Source organism: Megalops cyprinoides, chromosome 11 (genome assembly GCF_013368585.1).
Source record: "Megalops cyprinoides isolate fMegCyp1 chromosome 11, fMegCyp1.pri, whole genome shotgun sequence".
NCBI classification, from domain to species: Eukaryota; Metazoa; Chordata; class Actinopteri; order Elopiformes; family Megalopidae; genus Megalops; species Megalops cyprinoides.
Window position 1 is genome coordinate 24,572,367 of NC_050593.1, and position 14,477 is coordinate 24,586,843.

The 14,477-nt window shown below is 44.3% G+C and overlaps 2 protein-coding genes across 18 annotated transcripts in view; one reads left to right on the top strand and one right to left on the bottom strand.

Annotated features, from left to right (window-relative positions):
* Positions 1–2,321: 2,321 nt before the first annotated feature.
* Positions 2,322–10,324, top strand: LOC118785369 (nyctalopin-like). Its single transcript, XM_036539986.1, has 3 exons — positions 2,322–2,349; positions 5,341–6,719; positions 10,256–10,324. The coding sequence occupies exons 1-3, from the start codon at positions 2,322–2,324 to the stop codon at positions 10,322–10,324; spliced, it is 1,476 nt and encodes a 491-aa protein (XP_036395879.1).
* Positions 10,325–12,569: 2,245 nt separating this feature from the next.
* The window catches only part of LOC118785716 (peripheral plasma membrane protein CASK), a 164,147-nt gene continuing 162,239 nt past the window's right edge, over positions 12,570–14,477 (bottom strand). For all 17 annotated transcript variants that reach the window (XM_036540611.1, XM_036540607.1, XM_036540613.1 and 14 more), the window contains one exon: positions 12,570–14,001. In XM_036540611.1, coding sequence (XP_036396504.1) covers positions 13,825–14,001 — 177 coding nt within the window. In that variant the 3' untranslated portion in view covers positions 12,570–13,824. The remainder of the gene's footprint in view (positions 14,002–14,477) is intronic.

A 14,477-nucleotide genomic window follows, 5' to 3' on the forward strand; every position in this document is an offset into this window, starting at 1 on the left:
CAGAGTAGAAGCCAGACGTGAATCATAGGATGAATTCAGTATGAGCAGGTTTTGGCTTGCTAAATGTTCGGAGGGAAATGCCAGAGCTCCTTAGACTTAGAATTTGCTTTGTGTACTAGGTTAGAAGCTATGCACTGCATGAGATGACTCAGCTGTGCGGTTATTGTATGATTTTACCAAAATAAAAGTTTGAAATGCAAATAATTTACAAATCAAGCATGTTTTCTAGTATGTTTAATGTAGAACGATGAAGAAACCATTGTAGCAGCTGTTCATGCCATAGCTGCACTGTAGCTTGAGTTGAAGTTGAAATTGAAATTCAGTCAAAAAAAGTTCCTTCTCAAATATAGAAATCACATTTTTAAATGAATTTCAGTCTCCTACGTCTTTTGTGAACTTTCTGTGATCATGTCACAAGTCTGGTCCTGCAGTAGTATTTCCCTGACGTGATTATGGAAGTCTTCCCGGGTGTTGTCATTCTTGGCAGTGCCCAGGTTCAAGCTGTCAGAAAGGCTTCTCAGTAACTATCAAGTGTCCCCAACCATCCACTGAAAAAGAGGCCAGAACCATATCTTGTGCTGTATTTGCTCAGCGTCAGTGTTATTGCATCCTCTCATTTATCCCCATACTGATTCTGTTAGCAAGTTCTTACTGTGTGTAGTCATGCAGGTCACCTTGGCACCTTTAGTCACAGTTTGTGCAGTAGTCACAGCTGGAAGATGAAATGAGATACCAGAAATTATCCTTATATTTTTACATGCATGTTCTTTTTGGGACATTTAGTTGTCCCTTTGAAATAGTTTTGGGTGTCATGTATAGCAAGGTTTGTTGCTCAGGTGCGTTACACTGAAAGGGGGCAGTGGAATTATTGAAATTTAGTAGACACATACTTGCCCAGAGTGACTTGCATAGGTTGCAATTTTTACATGTTTTCCATTTATATAGCTGGATATTTACTGAGGCAATTGTGTGTTAAGTACCTTGCCTAAGCGTATAACAGCAGTATCCCAGGGAGGAACTGAACCGGCAACCTTTTGGTTACGAGCTCTGCTCCTTACCACTATGCTACATTGCACCCCTGCAAGATTCACCCTGCAACTGCCCTCAGCACTGCCTTTCCTAACCTCATTCACACTTGCAAAACTGCAAACTTCTCAGCAATATCCCACTAAACCTGGGCACAGGAGTTGCACACCTACTGTTACTACATTTTTAGTATGTCCAATCCACTGTGAAATGAACAGCGGAATTCCCAGATGTTCCTCTCACACTGTGCACTGGTACAAAGTCTCCTCACACTGGGCGGGGTTTGCGAGCCAAATTAGATGGTTTGTATTTGCCAGTAAGACCAACAGTAACTTACATGCCAGTTCCTGGAAGATTAAATGGCACTGGCAATGCCAGGAAAGGGTGGGTGAGATGGTGAGCACGCAGCACACTCAAAACATGTTTAACCCTCCAATAAGGCACTCCATTTAAGTCATCACATCCGGATTACAGTGGATTACACAGGTCTGCCAACTCTGTGCATGTTACCAACACAGTTGAATGGTGAAATGGCAAGTCCACATTGACTGTGTCTTGATATAAACCAGCACAGTCTAATGTGAAAGAGGTACCTTTTGGCCTCTGCAGCCTAATGCCCCAAACCCCTAAAACCCCTCTGTTAGAGATTACTTTCCATGTTTAAGGATGATTATTGCATCTCATTGTGGTTTTTAACTGCATTGATGAGTATGAGAGTTTCTAAATTAAGCCATGTCATCACTGTCAGCACTAAGCTATGTTGAGGCTGACCTTTGACTGCTCAAAATATTTCCCTTCAGAAACCTGTAGTAACATATAGTCATAATATAGGCATATTTATTATGATGGCGTCACCAAAAATGGCTGGCTTGTGTCATTGTTTCACACGACAGTCATGAATTGTTCATCGGTATCCTGCTGTATGTTTAGACTCTTAGCCAAACACTGCTAACTGCTACAGTGGTACATCAGTGGAACTGCTAAAAGTGTCCATGTGTTAAACAGGCAGAGTTGCTGAAGTGAAGAGTTTGGGAGGTGGGGGGTAATCCGAGTGCTGCAGACTCTACCCTTTAGGGCAGGTTATGTGCGGTTTGATCTGGGCACAGTTTTTACTCTAATCCCACCGATTTACAGCAGGATTTCTCAGTCATTAAGTGATGGTTTTATGGGGGAGGGGCAGAATGGGGGATTGAGACCCCTTCTGCCTCTCTCTCACACACACACACACACACATGCACATACACAGTCTGTTTCAGACTCTGAGTCTAAATCCATTCAAACATGCACTCGGGAACATGCGGTACAGACTGCCTGGGGTAACCGGTAAGTGAGTGGAATTTTTCTCCTGCTAACGTAAATCTGAACACAGGTGTTGGGAGGACACCTGCACATGGGAACGGACAGGAATTACGATCCAGATTAAAAAGTGTAACGAAGCTAATTCATGTGACATGCTTCTCCAAAACACTTCAGTTGCAGTACCATATTCTGAATACCTGAGAGAGCTTGCAATGCATTCTCTGGACATATGGGTGATTTTGGTCCAATGGAACTGATATTGTAACTGTTACAGCTGTATTTTTAATAAAATTTATCCATATCTATTCAAACTGGTTAATATCGCAAGTCTGAAAGTGTAAAGGTCACCATCACGTATCCATTTCACTCTTAATCTACTTGTGATAGACTTAAGAGATGCCTTCATGTATACATGCTGCTGTTTTCTTGAGAAAAACAAGACATCTTTTTCTCATTCCTTAGCTAGAATGCTAACTTGCTTTCACCCGATTTCATTTTGTATCCATGCGGTCAACACAAAATCGAATTTGTTTTGTTTTTCAGACCCCCACGCATGCAGTCCTTTAATCCTGACATGCCACAGGTGAAAAAGAGCCGGAATGTTGTCTGTGATTATAAACGGTAAGTACCTCTGAACTTTGCACAATGTGCTTCTTTAGAATCACACACATATTGCTGAGTGGTTCTTTGTCTTAAAACCTGTGGCACCTCTCCCATAGCTCTTTGTTTGAAGTGACACACATGGCATCTTCCTAGTTATTTTGTCCCATGTTGTTCAGAAAGAGGGCACTAGCATTCCCTTAGGATGTCTCTCATGTAAATCATGACGCTTTATCAAATGGTGTGTCAAAGGTGTTTGTTGAAATATAAAGTTCATAGTATCTTGTTATATTAGGATTTTGATAAGTGTGAAACCCCCCGTTGTGCACGGATTATCCTAAATCTGCCATTTTAATCACCATGACATTTTCAGACTTAAAAGGCAACTGGCATATTTGTTTAAGAAAAATGCTTGCTGTTATTGTGCGATATATTCATCTGTTTGGAGCTTTTGAGTAATCGAGCCAATCTGATGAAACAAAGCTTTTGAAGATTAAACTTGAGGTGGTTGGATTTATCATGTGTTCATCCAACTAATGATTCAAAAGGCTGGTGTGCTGCCTGGGTTTGGAACCAGCTGCGTTGTCTGCCAACAATGACGGAGAGCCCACAGTAGCAGAACCAGCTGGCCTCGCTCTGCTGGGGATAGGGGTGGTTAGGGGAGGGTCTCCTTGTCTCACTGCTCTCAGGGACTCTGAGATTTGTCAGATGAATGCAGGTTTCTTGGATGAGATCAGCATAGCGCCCATCCTGCCACTGATGCCCGCTTCACTGCGGTGTGCTGTGTGCTGTGTGACTTGTGATGGCTGCACCCTGTGTGTCCTATGCTTGCATTCCCCTTACCTCAGTGCTCCAGCACGAGCGCAGAGGTTATCGTGATTAGACAAGCCTAACATACAACTGGCGATTCCAAACACGGTTATATAGAGGGAAAAAATAAAAGGCTGGTGTGCCTAACCAGGCTTTTGCTGGGTTCATGCTCTTCAGGGAACCATTATATACGCCCTTTAAGTGTTGTTTTTATTTTCCACACGTCTTAAATTATAGTAATACACAAGGCATTTAAGGGCAGCTCTTATTGTTTGATTTTTTTTTATGCAGTTATTCCGATTGCATATTGCCATGGCATCAATCCTGGAATACTTTTACCTTTGACCTTTTCATATTTGAAAATGGGAGATGGGGAGGAGAGCAAAAACCACAGCAGACATTTTTGCAATTGTGGTAATCGTTAACACTTCTTTACTGCCATGCAACTTTTTTACCCACTGAAGATTTGCCTTCAAGAATCATGAAGTGTTTGTTTCCTATCTTCAAAACCATTTTAAAGATTTTAAGATCCACACATATATAAATAAATAATAAATGTGTCTCTTGCAACCGCTGTGTTGTGCAACCTGTAGCAGAGAATGTGTTCATCATGAATCTTCTGTTCTGAATCTCACCGTTTTATAGCATTTGATTCAAGGCATCATAACCCATAATCCCTTCCCATACACACTGACAAGCAAACTTTTATTTGAACTCGATGCATTGCTTGTAGTTGGTTTTATAAATGTAGTGAAACTGAACTGGCAGAAACGTGTTTAAATTGCCTTGTATACCTTGCTCACAAGATGGAACACTTATCACAAAGTTATTAATCACTTTATGCTCTGAAAAACATTGACTACAGTCTTGCAGGCAATGTCAGTAGGCTGGCTTATACCCATAACAGCATTCCTATGGCATTTTAAACATTGCATAATTACATACACACTTCCTTGGGGTGATGAACTCCCAAAGCGTCAGCCACTTTTTTTCCCCTAAAAGTCATCTGGTGATGTCCACTGCCTGGATGTTCTGCACTGCCCATGACATTAAAATGTATGATGACAGTTTAGCAGTGGCTGGACTCCGGGAAAGTTAACACCACACCAGAAATTCATGATGGCTGCGTCAGTGCCAAAGCCAGCAGTGAGGAGATTGTGAAGGCATGAGGTTCTGGGCATCTTCTCCATGTCCTTGAGTCACCTCCAGAAATAGACTTTTTCAATACCTGTTGGAGAAAAATGGATGAAAACAATGACTGGGAGAAACACTCAAAATACAATGCATCAGCAAAGCTTTTCCCAAGAGAGTACCCAGCCTTTAGAAAAATCCTCACTCTTGCTCTTTTTAATACATAGCTTTTTAAAATCACCTGCAATTAGTCAGTAACTTGCACTTACATTGTGCATATTGGTATAAAGTATACACCTAATCATGTATACAGCTGGATGTTTACCAAAGCATATCAAATTAATTACAATGGGCAAGCGTACAACCACAGTGCACCACTAGCCACCATTTTCCTAATATTGTATTTTCAGATTGAGAGTTCGCTTTGTTGAGCGTGGTGTATCTCTGTTTCTCTTCCTGTCTGTTCGCCTGCAGTGTCCTTCCTCCTGATTCCCCCTGCTCTGGCCTCCTGGGCCTGCACCCGCTCCTGCCCACCCAGCTGCACCTGCTCTCAGGAGAATGGCTACACGGTGCTGTGCGACCGCGCCAACCTGTCCAGCCTCCCCAGGTTCCCCTGCGAAGCCTCCTCCATCAGCCTGGACAGGAACGGCATCACCTTCCTGTCGGAGCGCGCCTTCGGCACCCTGCCGTCCCTGCGCTCGCTGTCCCTGCAGCACAACAACGTCTCCTTTGTCACGCCGGGCGCCTTCAAGGGCCTGCCCAGCCTGGTGCAGCTGCGGATGGCGCACAACGCCCACGTCCGCCACCTCCACACCCACACCTTCGCGTCCCTCAGGCGGCTGACCCGCCTGGACCTCTCCCACTGCCAGCTCCTCAGCCTGCCCGACCGCATCTTCCTGGAGCAGACGGCCCTCCGGGAGCTGTTGTGCTTCCAGAACAGGTTCCGGCGTGTCCCTACAGCCATCCGGGGCGTGGCAAGCCTGACCCACGTCTACCTGGAGCAGAACAGGATTGAGGTACTGACCCACAGCTCCCTGCTGGGCCTCACCAACCTCAGAGACCTGAACCTGCAGCAGAATCGCATCAGCGCCGTCCACGGCAAGGCCTTCCAGGACCTCCAGAACCTGGAGAACTTCAAACTGAACGACAACCCTTTGGCTGACCTCCCCAGCCAGTCTTTCAAGGGTCTCGGGCGCCTGAAGATGCTCAACCTGGGTGGGAACCTGCTGACGAGCGTCTCCAGGACCTGGTTTGGCGACCTGGTGGAGCTGGAAGTGCTCTACCTGGACAGGAACCGCCTGGACTACATTGAGGAGGGGGCTTTCGAGAACCTCACGAGCCTCATCACCCTCCACCTCAACAGCAACAACCTGACCAGCCTGCCTTTCTCCGTCTTCCAGCCCATCTACTTCCTGGGGCATCTCTACGTCTTCCGCAACCCCTGGGAGTGCGACTGCGCGCTGGAGTGGCTGAAGGTGTGGATGGAGAGCTACAGGCTGGTCAGGGACATTCCCTGCACGTCCCCTTCCTCGGTGGCCGGCCTGGACCTGAGCGAGGTGACCTACTCCAGGGTGGACGGTGAGTGCGTGGACCCGGTGGAGCTCAATGTGACCACCCTCACCCCCTCCTCCGGTCCCTGGTACCCCAACGGCACCAGGAACCAGTTCGGCGGCCGCCCCTCCAAGCTGCTGCAGCAGCTGCGGGAGGGCACGGCCAACTCCACCGAGGGGCTCGGGAACAGCACACCGCAGGATCAGATGGTCAGTCTGGTGTCTGGAGGGGCTTCCTGTTTCTGCAACGGCCAATCTCTGCTGGTCCTCCTGCTCTGTGTGGTGTTCAGCCAGGTGCTGATGGTCAGACTCAGTCAGTGAATGTCAATAGTTCTTGAAAGCTTTTTGGACATTTTCTGGTAAGTGAAACCTTTAACAAATGTGGGGAAAAAAACCATGTGGATTTCAGGATAGTGAGGACAAGTCACGTTCTTTTCACTGAAAATCCAGCTGGAAAGTTTCTGTAGGGATCTTTTCATTCAGACAGCAGCCTCCCAATAATATTTTACAACAATATATTCTTCTAATGGACATGAGCCTGCAGTAAAAGCTTCTCATCGGACAGTGTGGGTGGACCAGTGATTTAGCCACTATATATGCAGACAGTCTGACATCACTAGGGTACAAAAGAGAGAGCAGATATGAGCACTAAATATGAAATCATATTGATCCAGACTGATTAATAACACATCCTCTACTCAGATTCATACTTGTGACCAGAGAAAATGGCTTTAACATCCTTATAATTATTTTAAAGAAAAAATACAAAAGATGAAATCGTTGTGGGGAAGAAATTCACCTGAAAAGAAAAAAGTAGGTTTCCTGAAATGTACCTGAAATGGCAACACACCAAGTTTCAGTTTCAAAGCAAAACAAACATCAATTCAGACCTGACCTGTAACATTAGAAATAATGATTTGGAAATATCACTTGGATTACAGGGCAAGCAGTGTATATAGTTATCAATATTGTTTGATACTTTGGGGTCCAATTTAAGTGATAATGTTCCTTTGAGATACCACCTGCATGCTTTTCTGATGCTTTAATAAATAATGGCATTATATATTGCTGCAATGAACACTAAGGAGAGTCTGAATAGCATGAATGCTTTTATTATGTGGAAAAAAAGCAATGGGGCATTTTAAACATTGTGCTATATCTTGTTTTATTTATTTCATGCAGTGGTTTTAGATTTTCAGACTACCAATGAATTCATTAGTCATCTTAAAATGTCAAGTTTATCAGTACTCTAGAATCTCTTCCATAGCCTAGCAAAATAGAATGTGTTTATTGCAGTTTGCTGTTATGGACATACCCACTGTACATGCTTCTTGCTCACACCAAGCATTATATACAATTGCTAGTGATAAACAACTATACTGATTCTCAATTCAGTGTATTATCTTGTGCAATGTGTCATTAAGTGCTATTGTATCGGTTGCATTTTTTGTGCAGAATATGTGTCATGTCATCTTTTTCATACAAACATAATCATCTGCCTGTCCTTTCAGCTGTGAAGTGTGAACCCATTATGTTGAGAACTTTAGCTCATTTGTGCTGTGTAGCTGCTAATATCCTAATATCCTAATATGCTAATATTTTGAATTGTGACCCAAGTTATCTCTTGGCCACTGGTGTCTGCAGAATTTCTCTGTTCAGCTATTCATTGGTGTATTTTTTCAGATTTCAGATTTGATATTTCAGATTTGATATTTCAGATTTGATACTTGATATACTGTACACTTTCAAAAATGTTAGCCCACACAATATTTAGGGGGTTTGAAGGGAAAAAATAGTCTCCTAAAATCTAAAGTACTATACTATAATTTGTCAAAGGCCTGTACAGTTACCAAGAACAATGCAAACGTGAATCAAGGTTACAAACCACATTTTACAGAGGCTGCCATTGTGCTCAGATGTCACCTATTAGGATATGCAGTATTCTTCTCAGCAATGCATTCCCAAGGTGACTTTAAACATTACACCTGTCATACACTGATTTATTCATGTGTATTGGTTACCACTTGTAGCCACGTCTTGCCCTCAGCAGTGCTGTAGGCCTCTATGACAACACACTGAAGCGAGCAGTTCGAGTGCTTCAGAACATAATAAAAGGCTTAAATCCGTGAACCAGTTTCTCAACATCACAAGGCAGGATATATATGCCATTTCTAAATGCCAGAACTGGCTGGGCTAATTACACTGTCTGGTTAGCCCAGAAAATCTGCCCAGGCTGTCATGGGAGCTTGGTCGTGTGCCCTCTCTCCCGTATATTTATAGTCTTCATCAGAGAACAGCCTTTAACTGCTGAGTCAATCGGAGAACAGGAAGGAATTAGAGAGTTAAGTGGACTCCTATTCCAGCAAAAACACCAAGATGTCCAGATCACTTTGCCCTCCCTGCTATTGCCAGTGTGAAGTATGGACTAAGCTTCACCTAAACCTGTTTACCCTGAAACATGAAGATAAGAGCATGTAAGTTGATTTACTGCCTTCCAGAGTGTTTATTTTGATTTCCCAGTGCCGACTGCCAGCAGAAGTAGGACAGGATGTGTCAGTCCGGACTGTCACTCGCAGGAGTCGTAATTATGTCAGGTTTGCATGGGTATATCAGGTTTATGAGATGAGTGCTTAACAGGAGCGCTACTTGATGGAAGGATTTATGCCTTCTGCTGGTGGGGGAGGAGATTCAGACTTATAATAACAGTATCATATGAGTAAAGGCAGCTCCCGTGTCTAAAGAATCACCCAATCAAGTGATAAAATGAGGACTTACCAGCTGCAATCAACAATGGGGATGGGCAATGCTAGGTCTCCAGTTCTGGAGGTTTTACAATCGATCTGGATTATGCTGTTAACACCCGGTGATGTGGTTTTCTATACAAACACTAACTTCAAATAGCTAATGAAATAAGATCTGAAGAAGAGCACACAATCCACAGGTTCTGAGTCCCTCTAGGATGGGAATCTCCCATCCCTATTCTAAACTATTCCAGACTGCACATGCTTTGAAGGTCTTGGGTGTCTGAGTTTTTAAATAGCCAGGGAATACAGGGCCAGGTAGTTTTCCTTTCAGTGCTGTGACGGTGAGCATTGCTTCATTCCTGCAGGAGGCGGATATTAGGTGATGTAACAGCAGGACGTCAGGTCACGGGCGTGGCAGTCTGACTCAGAGCTGGAGCCGCAGGGGGGAAACTCACCTTACCTGTGTGAGGTGGGCAGGGCACAGGTATGACTGGCATCCACACACCTTTCGTCACTACTGCTGGGAAGTAGCGTGCATTTAAAAAAAGTCCTCCTTACAGAATACCTTTGTTAACCATCCATGTGACCCATGAGAATGTCTGTACAGAAAAATGAAGGTACTCAGGCACAAAAGCTCATTCCCCCAACAAAACAAGCCTGCTTTTCATGTCTCATTTTGTAAAATTCCACCAAGAGGCAGAACACAAACCACCACCCAATCTATTTATACTCATTCCAGTAAATGAAAACTATATTTTGCCTTTGTCAAGATCATGTTCAAGTACCAATGATTGTTAATGTAAAATATTTTCATTTTAACACATGATATTATAAAATATGAATTCTTCCTTCCTCCTTCCCCTTTATACAACCCTTTTTTGGGAATTTCCAACTGGATATATATGCAGCTTGTCTCACTGTGATTTGTACAGGAGTGCTGGGGCATAACAAATGCATTCAATATATTTGCTTACCCAACGTGGCTTGTTCACACTTCAAGTCCCAGCTCACCACAGCGGCATCAACTGGGGGCGGGGCAGCCTGTAGGTGCCTGGTGAGTTGTGGCCCCCCACTGTGGGCCCCCGGCCGTCACAGGCTGATGACATGACTGAGATCGAGTCCGGGCCACGGGAGTCAGCTTGCGATGAGTGCCTTAACCACTGAGCCATTCAGAAGCCCCCAGTTCAAAATACTTTTTAGGGCTGTGGAACAGTGATGTATTTACTCAAAAAAAAAACTGCCGTGTCAGACATTTCATCAAATCCAGACACACCATCAAATAAGTCCTCACATTTCCACTGGACTGATGCTGATTCACACGCAGAAAGGGAATAACTAGGCCATTTCTAAATGTTGTACTCATATGACTGCCTTCAAACAAATCACTGTATTCATTTTTGCATAAACTGTACAATCCCATTGAGAACATGTGAAATTTTCATGACCAGACTGGGGCTCCAGTTGGTTGGTAGAACGCTGATGATGACAGCACCCTTTTGAGTGGTACGTTGCACTTTGTGGATGAATATGTGCCTGGAAAGAAAGAAATATATAACCTACTTTCCACTGTATCAACTTGATGACTGTCTCCTCTCCCTCTTCTCCACAACCTGTTTAACTGTGGCGACAAGTGTGATCCCTCTCTTTCAATTCCATGAATAATAAATGGGTTTTATTTCACTTTCATCTGGCTACATGGTCTTTGTCACTTCTTTATCGCACACCGCTGTGACGTTCAACACCCACTTTTCTCAGGCTTGTGTCTGCATGCTTGCTCTGAGATGCATGGAAACTTTCCTGGTTCCAGTACGGGAACTTGGCACATGGAGACATAGGGGGAAAAAAAACAAAACAGTGCAGAGATGAGGCTATTGTCAGGCTAACTGACAGTCCTCTAGAGAAGCCCTTCCCATTACTATATTCTGCTAAAGCAGCAGCCACATAGCCTACAGTCAAGACCCTGTCTGAGGTCACCACCAGCTAAAATGTGAAAGCCTGTATGGATCAATTTAAAAAAACAAAACTGGTACTCGGGAAAAGTGAAACATGTCTTTATGTGATTTGCTTTTGGATAGATAAAAGTATTGTAATATTTCAACACAACCTTTTTATCCTCGATGCGATGTGTATGATCCGTTTGCCGTGTGGAGGAGCAGAATACTTTCAGTGATAAAAGGAGGTCATGTGAGGGAAAAGGCTGGGATGTGCCGTTCTAAACTCAGGAGCTCAGCAGCTGTTTGTAGTGGAGAGTGTGCAGGGCCCGGCTCACACAAGAGCAGGTGTGCTTTCTTAAAAGTCTTCTGTACATCGCATTACATTATTGGCATTTAGCAGACGCTCTTATCCAGAGTGACTTATATATTTTACAATTTTTACATGTTGCTCATTTACACAGCTGGATATTTGCTGAGCTAGTTGTGCATTAAGTACTTTTCCCCAGTGGGGAATCAAACTGGCAACCTTTTGGTTAAAGGCCCTTACTGTTATGCTACACTGCCACCCCTTGTCTCTGGACAATCAGCACTGGCCGTAACTCCCGACGGGACATTGTGAGAGGGACAGTGAGGCGCAGAGCTCCCGTGGGGATGGCGACCGCGTCTTTAGGAGAGAGAGAGAGAGGGCAGGAGCACGAGGGCTGAAAAATCGCACCCGCTTTCAGTCCCCCGCGGTGATCAGCGCGCTGTAATCACATCACGAGGCTGTGTTTGTGTACCACCTCGTCCGGTCGGCTCTGTGATGTGCCTGTGTTACAGCTGATCAGTATGGGGGGAGGGAGTGTTAGGAACCAACAAGCAGTGACACAAACAGGCAACAGGACCCGGACTTTGTTGCCAGCAATTTTGTTGCCGTGTAATTGTTCCTTCTGCCCTCGCGCTCAATCCATCAAACGCTGCCTTTGGCATCACGCTCAGGCCGCAATTTGTGGGTCACATGCACAAAGCAATGAGGAGAGGTATGAGGACGTCTAACACTTCAATAACAATCTTTAAACAAGTGCAGTATTCAGTTAGATTAATATGAATGTGTAAATGGGTCTGTGTGTATGAGCCTTTGCATACAAGTGACCGTGTGTTCAAGTATTTTCAAACAGGAACTTGCATGCATGAATGTCTGCACATGTAAGTGTTTGGACATACACGTTTTTAAAATGTAAAGCACTTACATTAGATTGCATTAGACCAAACCTAGACCAAATCTAAGCTTCTCATTCAAAGCAATCAGGACCCAAACCAGCAACATCTGCAGTAGGAAAAATATGGGAGAATACTGAGGTGACTTAACCTCACCTCTCATCTTTCCTTTTCACTGTGTTCTTTCTGACATCATCTCTATAAAGCTGCAAAACAAAAACAGACCAGGAAGAGTGGAATGTGTGTGTGTGCAGGACAGATGATTCAAAGGCGCTTTACTGTTTGAACACATAAAAGGAAATATATTTAAAAAAGTGTTCATACTGAAGAACTGCTTTGTCATTTGCAGAGGAATTTACACAGGGCAGTTTGAAGTAAACGCTTTTGTCATGTACATAGCTTTTCAGATGCACAAACTGGTTCTTCATTTGCAAAGTGTTTCACTTGCAAAACGTGTGCACCTCTTTTGAAACAATTACACATGGAATAAAAATCAGCATTTCTCTTTACCTTTGATTAAACTTAATTAAAACATTAATACTCTCAGACGACACGTTTCTTGAAATGGTGAATCTGGAATAGAATTTCTTCCCCTCCCCCATCCCCCTCGGTTTTTACAACAAATAAAATTGAGACAATTTACAAACACATCTCACTACGGGGTTGATAAAAATCGGCTGTTTTCGAAAGTCACCCAGAATGCAAAGGATGTGCATAGGTGTTCTTCTCTTGTCCTCTCTCCACCCTTGTAATGCGCTTCGTCTTCCAAACGAATGGAATGTGCTCTGCTGTAGATAACAGTAGTCTGACACTGATAACACTGACAGCATGTAAGCTTGAGAATGTCCACATGCATGAGACCTCGTTCAAATCTCTAAGACATTTATGTGTCCGGTTTAGAGAGACAGTATCCGTGCAGAGGGAGGTATTGTCCATTGTGCAAACGTGGAAATATAAAGGAGAAAAGCCTAAATGGACACGGGGAACCTTATGGGTTAGAAGGGAGACTGTGATTGTAGTGCATTAGGGACTGGTTGATGTAAAGGAGGGTTAAATAAATAAATGGCGCAATAGGGGACTGCTGCAATGTCTCTGTGCTTTTTCCCCCCTCTGTGTGGAGGTGGAGCCCACAGGCAGCGTCTGTAGTGCAGAGAGAAGCTATGCTCTAATGTGAAGCACAATACCTGTGAAGACAAGGGCATGGCAGGGCACCAAGCGGCCATCCACACGCCTGCCTGCTTCTCCATGCTGATGGCAACTCTTAGATACTGTCTCTTTAAAACAGAAGTCTATAAAGTGTTGCCTCCTAGCTATACGGACATGACAATATTTATTTAATTTTATTTTTTTATACAACACTACGTCTAGGTAGTCTGTAGGGGCCCAAGACTGACTGGCTGCAGGTCATGTACACTGAGGTTTTCAGAGTGTCTGAGGTTCTTCCAGGGAATGATGAAATTCTGCAGAGATGCTTTGCAAAGAAACGGGGGGAGGGACACGGGGGGCGGGGCAGGCCAACGATGGGGGCGGGGCCTAGTACACCCAGGAGACCGGAACCCACTGGGCTGTTGTGCACACCAGGTCGATGGCCTCCTCCAGGTGTCTGATGGTCTCGTCGATCTCGTTGTTGATGATGGTCTGGTCGAAGTAGTGCGCGTACGTCTTCTGCAGGATCTCCGATTCCTTCTGCAGCCTCTGGAGGGACTCGTCCTGCAAGAGGGGAGACGGGAGAGGGGAGAGGATCTCAGTGGACCTGCAGCTCCGTGGCCTTAGAAGGATGGGGAGACGCAAGACGCCTTACCTGCCATGCTCAGCCGAGAACAGAAATATCACTCCGCATACTTGGTGTAACCAAGTGCCTACCCAGCATCAGCTCATCTAAATATAATCCTGACCCTGTAGGTTGAGTGAAAAAAGCAGAAACCGATCCAGAATCTGCATTTGGGGGCTGAATATGCACTGACAAATAATCTAAATCTCTGACTAAACCCCTTGCCAGAGAAATCAGACTTAAGACACAGAAAATATCAGACATAATCAGAATGGAAGAAAGGATACCAAGCTAAGCTACAGAGGAACAGGAGTACACACACATGTATATACATATATACTATACATAGAAGTGTTTGGGGTGTGATTCCAGACTGAGAAGGTGGATTTCTTCACCAGGTCTTTTGGGCTCTGAA